Source organism: Limulus polyphemus, unplaced genomic scaffold, assembly GCF_000517525.1.
Source record: "Limulus polyphemus unplaced genomic scaffold, Limulus_polyphemus-2.1.2 Scaffold13, whole genome shotgun sequence".
Taxonomy (NCBI): domain Eukaryota; kingdom Metazoa; phylum Arthropoda; class Merostomata; order Xiphosura; family Limulidae; genus Limulus; species Limulus polyphemus.
Window position 1 is genome coordinate 1,802,603 of NW_013665623.1, and position 10,478 is coordinate 1,813,080.

The 10,478-nt window shown below is 32.7% G+C and overlaps 1 protein-coding gene across 3 annotated transcripts in view; it reads right to left on the reverse strand.

Moving 5' to 3' along the window:
* The window catches only part of LOC106456969 (GRAM domain-containing protein 1C-like), a 75,198-nt gene extending 65,168 nt beyond the window's left edge, over window positions 1-10,030 (reverse strand). For 2 of the 3 annotated variants that reach the window (XM_022382929.1, XM_022382915.1), the window contains exon 1: window positions 273-289. In XM_022382929.1, the coding sequence (XP_022238637.1) occupies window positions 273-274 (2 nt within the window). In that variant the 5' untranslated portion in view covers window positions 275-289. Of the gene's footprint in view, window positions 1-272; window positions 290-9,997 lie in introns of those variants that run through there. The other variant, XM_022382940.1, reaches the window with a different exon arrangement.
* Window positions 10,031-10,478: the final 448 nt, after the last annotated feature.

The window sequence follows — 10,478 nt, forward strand, 5'->3', positions numbered from 1 at the left end:
ATATTTAAAAGTAAAAGAGTCATATTTAAAAGTAAAAGAGTCATATTTAAAAGTAAAGAGTCAATTATGGATTGTTCCTCTTTAAATGAAAAAAAAATAACAAAAAAATTCAAATCATATTTGAAATAAGATATGTTTAGGAAAAACAAAAGCGAATTCGGTAATTTTTTGTTTAAAATGTTTTACCATTACAATTGTCATTTTTTTTGGTATATGATGCATATTAATAAAAAACTTAGAAGTACAAGACGTTGAAGTTGATCTTGACTTACATCAGTGATGCTGTTGCACTGTTGATCCACAACACATCATGTCATAACACCAGCAGTTATCGCTCAGTTTTTCTCCAATTCTGAATTATTTGCCTGTCAATGGACTTTACGTGTTTATCAATAATGCAAGGTTCAGAAAATAACCCCAACTTTTCTGAAAGTAACTTTTCTCTCTTGATCCAATGTGCGTTTGAATATCATAAATGGATTAATAAAACAAAATAGTGTAAATCTGTTTTAAAAATATTCTTCATGAAAAATAAACTTTCTAAATCCTACTAGAGTTAATTTCACTTTATAGGAACGATGTTCTAGGTTGTGTTCTGCAATTGGGACTACTTCCTTTCTTCAGTATTCATTTCAATGGCTCCAATTATGTAACCACAACATCCATTGTAACAAACTTCTGAGAAGCGTGATTACGTCACTTCATACCCTTACAAACCTTCAACTGTATGTGAATGTCAGTTTCAATCATTGAATTTAAGCAAACTAAAAGCGCCAAAGTCTTTTGAAACTTCAGTTAGAATAAGACTGTTGTGATCCTAGTTTCTTAGGCAAACTTTATATGATGTTAGCTATTGATTTCAAAGTATCAACGGAAGCTTTTGAGTCTTGTCATCTTCAAGTCTTTATTAATTATGATATTCCCACCTTTGCCGCAAAGGATTTTATTAGATCGAAGTGTTTCTTTTCGTAACCATAACCTTCACTGCTGTAAATTGGGTTAGGGCTATAATTCAGAGCCGTTGCCATCTTAAATGCTCTGTGGTGCGACTTGTCGTTTCCTTATGGAACACTGAAATCACTGTTCTATGAAATGTTGTGTCATTTGACTCTACATCTTTTAACGCTATCGTTGCATGAATATTTACACTCCTCAGAGGTAAGTATACCCGTGGGGTTGGTTATTCACTATCAATTACATATATAAGTACTAGACGTGTCGATGGTGCCACTACTGTTCGTATTTCATTAGTATATACAAATCGTTCAAATGCAGTTAACCTTCTATACAAATATTGCATTATGTTAATATATATTTGAAAAATTTTAGGCAAAAAATAATGAAAGAATTCTTATTATTGCAGATGAAATTAAATCTTATAAAATAAAGTAGTATTTTGGGGGGGGCTGTATAGTGATACGTTTTTCTCTTAAAGTATAGGTTCGTAAAACATTAATTAGTACGTACACATAGAAATGAATAAAAACCCTATGACCGCTTTCTTCTTCAGGGGCTAACTGGGAAACTGGCAAACGTACACATATACTTTTACTGAAGGGTGTTCAGAAGATATGAATCCTATTTGAAAACATAAATCATTAAAATACGTAATAAGCATAAGCCAAACTTCGATAATACCTTTTGTTTTAATGTGCGAAAAATGCAGCTTTCTGACAATGATGTTTTAAAAGTGAGCAAAAACAAACATTCTCTCTATACTGAAAAGAAACGAAAAGGGTCAGAAAACATTTTCATCATATTTCCTTTAAACAATAATATTTGTTCTTTAAAACATTTCACACAGACTTAAAACGCTAAATTCTAAGGTTATATTATCCAGGTTATATTCTCTTCAAAACAGAAACTTCTTCCAGTTTTGTTGTTTTAAATATTTTATGTATCTTAGAAACGATATTCTTCGTGTACGTGTTTATATGTAGTAAATATAACCCTTGTATACTCGTTGGCCTGGCATGGCCAGGTGGTTGAGGGTTGCGGGTTCGAATCCCTGTCACACCAAACATGCTCGCGCTTTCAGCCGTGTGGGCGTTATAATGTGACGGCCAATCCCACTATTCGTTGGTAAAAGAGTAGCCCAATGTTGGCGGTGGGTGGTGATGACTAGCTGCCTTCCCTCTAGTCTTACACTGCTAAATTAGGGACGGCTAGCGCATATAGCCCTCGTGTAGCTTTGCGCGAAATTCAAAACAAGTAAACGTATACTCATTATATGTCAAATTAGTTCACATTTAGGTAGAATTTACATTTTATGCTAATGAATTGAAGCTTATGGACCACATAGAGATTGATAAACTTATCCTACTTCACTGTTACTTTTAAAATTTTCTTTTTTGCGTGAAGTAATTTTTACAGCGGACTCTAGCTTTTTGATTGCGTCAGGATACATGATCCATTACATTTTAAATAAGCGATGAATTTTACTGAGGAATTTTCCCCTCTATTAGCAGGCAGAGGGTGGCTCAGTGATTAGCCTGCTCGACTGTGGATCTGAAGTTCCATGGTTTGCACCCCGCCACTATAAAAAAAAATTGTACTCTGCACTTTGGCGTCGTGAGTGGGTTATAAGGGTCAAATGTCATTATTCGATTACAGTATCTCAAGAATTGGCAATAGATGGTATTTACTAACTGCCTTCCCTCTAGTGATCACTTAAAAATTAGGGACGACTGGCGCAAGTAGCCCTCGAATAGCTTTTCGCAAAAACAACAACAACAAACCCTCTATTTACTTATTATTCCTGCTCAAAGCAGTGAATATAAATGTAGTAGTTGTAATTACATACGGGACTTAACAAATACGACATGGTATGATCAATGCAATCTTCTTACTAATTACAGGCTGAATAGTCCACTTATGATAAACTGACTGTTTTGTTTACTTAGAAAACTTTTTAACTGTTTGCTGTGAATAAACGACGAATAGCTTCCATATTGCATGTAGTCATTTTTGATTTACACGTAATAAATATGTATGTAATACAAACACATCTAAATCACCAACACTTATTTTTTTGATGGAGAATCGATTGTGTTTCTCTAGACAAGTTATGTTTATGTAACTGTGAGCTTAGCAGCTTCTTAGTAACATTTTAGGTTTTGAACCTTAAATTCTACACGAGGGAGCTTTAGCATCGCATGTTAAATTTCAAGAATGATATAGCAAGCTAGATTTGCACATTACCGTGTGTTCTAAAACAATTGCTTAGACGTATTCTAAAATTTCAAATCAGGTCAAAGTCAAGAGAAACGGTCAATTCTAAGGTCAAAACATCATTTTCAAGCAAATGGATTCTAGCTTGGACTATTTAGTTTCTACTCCTATCGCTATAATTTATACCCCCCTCTCGTGGCTCAGCGGTAATTTTAAGAGCTTATACCGCTAAAAACTGGGATCCGATACTCGTGGTGGGCAAAGCACAGATAGCCCATTGTGTAGCTTTGTGCTTTAACAACAAACAAACAAAGAAATAAATATAGGTTTTCATGTGAACAAGATTAGATTATAAATGATCATCAAAATGGAGACGGATACAATATTTTATGTAATTTTACGAGTCTTTCAGTAGAATAATTTATAAATATGTTTATTTAAACTGTTAGAGCCACATTCTATAACTGCAGGATTTCTAAGTTCTTACATTTTTCATCATGATATAAAGATAAGTATTTATTAATCTGAAGTTACTGAATCATTAAAGCCCATAAACTTAAAAATCTAAATATTGGTGATTCTACTATTTGGTTGGAAATTAAATTACAAAAACTATCTATTAGTTTTGATGAAAACGTCCCCTGGTGACTATTTATGATACACGATGTGCATTTAATAGGCCACATTTCAAAATTAAGAATTACTACAACTACCTTTATTATTAAAAACTATCCTGTGTTTCCAATCTATAACGGCCCGGCATGGCCAGGTGGTTAGGGGCGTTTAACTCACAATCTGAGGGTCACCGGTTCGAATCCCCGACCCTTTCAGCCGTGGGAGCGTTATAATGTTAATCCCACTATTCGTTTGTAAAATGAGTAGAACAAGAGTTGGCGGTGGGTAGTGATGAATAGCTGCTTTCCCTCTAGTCTTTCGCTGCAAAATTAGGTACGGCTAGCGCAGATAGCCCTTATGTAGCTTTGCGAGAAATTCAAACAAATAAACCAATCTAGAACAAGAAAACAAACTATCGAGTTTGTTATATTACACGTAACAACTGTAACACACCTTGGATAAGGATTCATGAAATAGACTAACTAGAACTTAAAGTGCCGATGTTTTTAAAGTTTAAAAATACATTTTATTGAACAAAAGTGTGTTCCAACATACATTATTTATTGATTAATCAACGGTGTTCATTAACTAACTGAAAAATCAAACCTCCTTCTATATACATGATTTATTTCAAATAATGCTATAAAATAATACAAAGATACTCTTGATAAAATTTACCTCTCCTCTCTTATAATTGCTAATTACCTACTATTTTAACTAACGTATCAACAGAGTGGAGTACATTATATTGCACCAATTTGAATTTTTAAATCAGCACATCTCGTGACAAGCACAGCTAGTATAAAGTCACGGTGGAATGGCATATATCACAACTGCATTTTGACATTTTTTGTGGTTTCGTAGGTACTGTGTTCACTTTTGAGAAAGATATGTAACAACCTTTACAAACGCAAAACATTCATACACCCAAATTAAAAAGCTGAGTTAAGATGGGGTATTTAGAATTTTCATTGGAAAAAAAAGGGATAGGGACCAACTTGGGGCACCAGGACCATCCAGAAACAGATCTGTAACAAGTCGTATCCCAATCTTTGTAAATAAAGTCCAACGTCTTGTTACAGGTGAGAATCCGTGAACCTATTAGTCAGTTACAAAACAGTGCGAAATATAATCAAGAAAGATCACTTTCTGGAAAAGGACATAAGTGACGTCTACACAAGCTATTTCCATGACATATGTGTTAAACCGTCGCATACGTCAAGCAGCTGGAGAATGAAACGGATATTAGTGTTATTCTATAAAAAGACATACTGGTCAAATTGCCTATGGATTTCTGTCTGATCGAACTATTGAAACAGGCTCTGGGAAATCGTCGTACTATTAAACTAGATAGGTTACGGAAAGCATCATGAAGGAGGAGTTATGCTTTAACCATAACAACCTTACGACAGAACCTTTTGCAATATAAACTACGTTGCAGTAGCATTATCAAAATGCACGGATGTCAGATGTAGCATGACCGGACGTAAGAGTATAAAACGTAACAACGTAATGAGGCTCTTAAATCGCCTTAATATAACGTTCTCAACCTCTTTATACTTTTGCTAAGGATCAAGATTCCGTCCAATAAGAGTTTCATACTGTGTCATTTATTGAATGGTTGATTGTACTAATATCCTATTTAGTCTACTCAAAATGACGCATAATAAATGAGAGGTTCACCAAATCATTAATGGGATTCTCATAACAACTGAACCCCCCCCCCCAAAAAAAAAAACTATCGCAAGAAGTTCAACAAAACACGTGCATTGTGTGTTCAAAATTGAAAATTGACTGAGCGTCGATATTAATTGAACCAGTACTGATTTTAATTTGTCCTGAAAAGCTTATCCTTAGCCAAAGTCGAATGTTATATTTCAGTTGGAATGATGAGCAGTAGTAACATTCTAAACTGTTTGTTCTTGTCGACACTTGCTTAAGTCATTTAACGTATAGTTCAAGTGTCATGAATGAAATTATCGCGTAAGATTAAGCCTTGAATGTCAGAACAAAAGGTTAAAATTATTAACAATAGCTTTTCAGCCTATACTTTTATATCATTGACATTTTGTACTTGTACGTGTCATCTGACGAAAGTTATCAAGTAAACTAGTTTTACCCATGCTAGTGGTAGCCATGAGGCTAATAAAGTGTTTATTGCAGTTTGTTCATTTTTTACGCTCTTTTCACCCATGAATCGAGACTCATAGAAAGTAAGGTAATTTGGTAGTTATAATGTTCTTCGTTCTTTTCGTGACGTAACTAAAAAACGACTGAGAATAGCATTGCAGAAAATACAAGGTATATCTTTATCAAGATATTAAAAAGAAAAAAAAAGTTGATACGATAGCATTCAAAGCAATCCTTAATTCATCACTTAAAAATATACGACGTCACACAATAGACAGAAACTAAATTCAGCCAATTAATAATAATACTTTATTACATATATAATGTTCACTCAAGCAAAATAATATGATGGTTGTCAGAAAACTATATATGTTATAATGGCAGTATCATTATGGTTGTTAGACAACGATATGTGATATAATGACGGTTTTATTATATTTGTGAGACAACGGTATGTGATATAATGACAGTTTTATTATGTTTGTCAGACAACAGAATGTGATATAGTGATAGTCTTATTATGTTTGTCAGACAACAGAATGTGATATAGTGATAGTCTTATTATGTTTGTCAGACAACAGAACGTGATAGAATGATAGCCTTATTATGTTTGTCAGACAACAGAATGTGATATCATGATATTCTCAAGCTGTCGACAAAAGTTACAGACATTTGTATCCTTTAGTTAATCAATTAAGCAGCTTGATATAACTATAGCATCACCTAAACTTTCAGGTCAAAGATCGAAATCACTTTTTTGAGCAAAAGAAATCAGTCATTATGGAATCTCATTTAGTTTAGAATTTTTTTTCTACAACATAGCAGATAAGTAGTCTAGAAGAACGCTGTTTATCAATTTTAAAATGTGATGATCATTTGTATATCGTTCTATTTAATAAAATTTTCTCTCGAGTCTTTTAACACCATTTTTTACTATTCCAATTAAAATATAATGTAACTGTAGCCTGGCTATAAGTTTGTGAACTACAAATATATTCATTTACTATGTTAATACCTTTCAAAACATTTTTTTTTCTCAAAATAAAAATTTAAACTTTCTTATCTTTCTAAATTAATAGAATATTAAGGCTTATATTTTTAGTCATTTGTGAAGTTTGTGAACAAATTCCTAGAATTTCCAAAAACAAAGAAAATTGTGGTATACTTTGAACTTTTCTTAAACCCAGTGAAATACTAGTATGTTTAAGTTACAAGTGTTCCTTGGGTGTTTGTTATTAGCTGGGATGCAAAACATCTAACTTCACTTACATATACATTTATTTTGTAAAATATCTCTAAAGCAATGGTTGCCAAACATTTGTGTTCGCGAATCTCCTGTATTTTGAGGGGAGGGTGGCTCGGCGGACACCACAATAATAGCATAATTTAACAAAACAGAATAAACGCATAAAAATCACCATAATATTAACCAATGACTTACCTATCTACGTTTTAATGTGATGGATACACCCGTTTTTATTAGTAAATATTTATAATATTTGGTCTAATGTTTATCAGTAGTAGCCTCGGGTCAGATTCATCCTGTTTCTGTATTCGGACTTCAGGCTAGCAAGTGATGAGAAGCTCATCTCGCATAGGTACGTAGTAGCAAATGGCACCAAACGAGATGAGTTATGTGTGTGTGTGTGTAAAATTATGGGTACCCTCCAGTTTTCTGAATCTAATACTCGGATAATATATTTCTTTTAAACTCTAACCTTAACGTTTCGTCATAAGAAAACTCTAGCAAGCGCTTTTTTCAATTTCGTAGAGAAGTCAGCATACAGGTCATTATTTTGCAATACACGAAAACTCTCAATAATGAATACCTTTTCATACTTCTAACTCAAAACCCATATAACGTAGTGTTTTGGATTCTTCCAGTTAATTTATACATATTCTTCCTATTTATATAGATGAATTTTTAAGGTCTCAAGAGTCAATTTTTTCAGATATTTATAACTCCTCCTTTCCGTAACTATTAAACTTTTCCTTGGACCACTTGAAGGGAGCTTTCAAACCACCAGTGGCTTACAGGTTACAGTTTGCAAACATCTGCTCTAAATGGTTATCATTTAACGGCTAAAGATATGCTATGTGTGTTTAATATTAACCTTCTATCAGAGCAAGCTACCTACCTAAACCAAAAATAAAGAACAACCTGGTGATGTGTACAAAGAGATTGTTGTCGTGTTTTTACTTATAAAGATTAGAATGCATTGCTTCATCATTTTAAGCCCCCACATATCTCATGCGGTTCGGCCAGCTTAGGATAGTTAGGATAACCTATACATCTAGTTAACAATGCAAAATAATTACAGTAATAAGATATAATAAAACTAGGTATATTAAACATTCTAACCAATACTGTTAATGAAAATAACATTAGAGAAAGAATAGAGTATGTCTTACTTATGGAACATGCAGACACTAGTGCTAGCTTCAATTACTGTCGTAGATTTTACGTTCGTTGAATAATGTAATATCACTATAACATTGTATAAGCAGATATTTTCACAACTTTCCCTAAAAACGTCTTATGATCAATGAAAACCAATTAAATGGTTCCGAAAGTGTAACCTTAGATAAGCCTATCATCTGAGATAGACTGCTGTACGACAGACGTTACTAATTTAACTGTAGAGTCGAGTAGCGAGACAGTTTCGACAGTACAGCGAAAAATTTATGTTTATGGAGATACAGAACAATAAATGATAAAAAAATGATTAATTGCGGAATCGTAAAATAAACAGCCTTCACAAAACATTTCTCACTCCCATTTAACGGCTAAATATTTTTACTTATGTATGGTATTCCCAAAATTATTTCTCTCTTTTTGAGATCACAAAATGCAATTCATGATTTGAATATATTAAATGAATTTTAGTTCTGATTACTGACAGCTAAAATTCAGTAGATAAATTATCAAGGTTACCCTATTCTGATATAAAATATTTTAATATCAAGCTCATAAACATTGGTGATATCCATTTATCAATTTTAAATCAATAATAGAATATTTATGCTCCTGTTTATCATGTTTCATAAACACACACACACACACATATATATATATATATACAACTTTACCTTATAATATCTCTTTATGAAACATAACTTAATATAATATTTAATTAATAACCACTGATTTTGTACTTGTGATCAATATAAGTTTTAAATGCCAAGACAACTGAAGCTGCGTTCGTTTGTTTTTTGTAACTGTTTTCTCAGGAATACCTGTTTCAGTTCCTTTAAACATATCTGCCAGAGTTTTGATTTTTGAGACTGAGGGGATGACGTATATTTTGTATTAATGGAAATTATTATTTTTCCACTTTCATATCTCACTTCACACGTAACTTTTTGTTTTTAGTTATGCAAGTGTATACTGTATTTAATTTGAACCAATTTATTTCGTTTACTTAGGCACTGACACACACACACACACACCAAGACCTTTTGTAACTGAGGGTAATATACCTGTTTTGGATAAACATTTTTATTACTTTATAGAATAAAACATTTTTTACCATTTCAAATTATGACAATCTTCAGGTTTATAGGCTGATGAAAATAATATGTGTTCTCTTCTCAACTAAATAATTTTATCACACCTAAACAATAACCTTTTTTATATCAAGTTATATTTACAATAAATCCTATATAATTTTAATACGTGAAATTATAACGCTAAACTTTGGGGCCCTATACCTGCGGTGGGTAATACTCACATAGTTCATTGTGCAGCTTTGTACGTAAAACAAAATAAACAAATGAGTAAACAGTACCTAAAAATGCAAATAATATTAGGAAAACTTATCTGGTTGTCATGAACTTGTCTGTCTTAATGTAATAAACAATCGTGACTTTTAAAGTTTGACCAGTGGTATCACTGCCTTGAAATATACGTTGTTAAAGTTTATAAGGCAAAGAAAACCTCAAGAATAATTAATGCTCAGCTTTATTTCGTAGACTTGGAAAAACTGCTGATTTTACATGAGTACAAAATGAAATGAAAAATGGTGCTTAATTTTTGCTTATCCGCTTAATTTAGTGCTTACCTGCTAAAGCTAACGCTTACCTGCTTAATTTAATAGAAAATTCTGGAGCCACGGTTTAAAGTAAGATAAGCTTTTCACGATTTAATAACTGCCGATGCACGCGCGTCAGCACACCCACCAGTAATGTTTGCTCAAAAGTGAACAGCAACGAAATAATGAATTGACGGGAAGACAGTGATGCTTAATAGTTCCATAACTTCCGCCGGAAAAATAATATGTCAATGAAAATCGTCATGGAAACAAGTAAATATTTTGCCTCAAGGTTAAAAAACATTTATTTACGACATCTCGTTGCCCAGCGACTCGAATATCGATCCTTTTCTCACATCTATTATTGCTCTTAACTAAGCGGCGGGAAATGTTGAACAATGTTATTAGAACACATTCAAAGTATTATTATAAACGAAAAAGATAAGTGTATTGTTTTAAATGATAGTGTTTTGATACCAAAACTATACAAACCGCATTTTTTTATTTAGATACATAAATATAGAACACAAG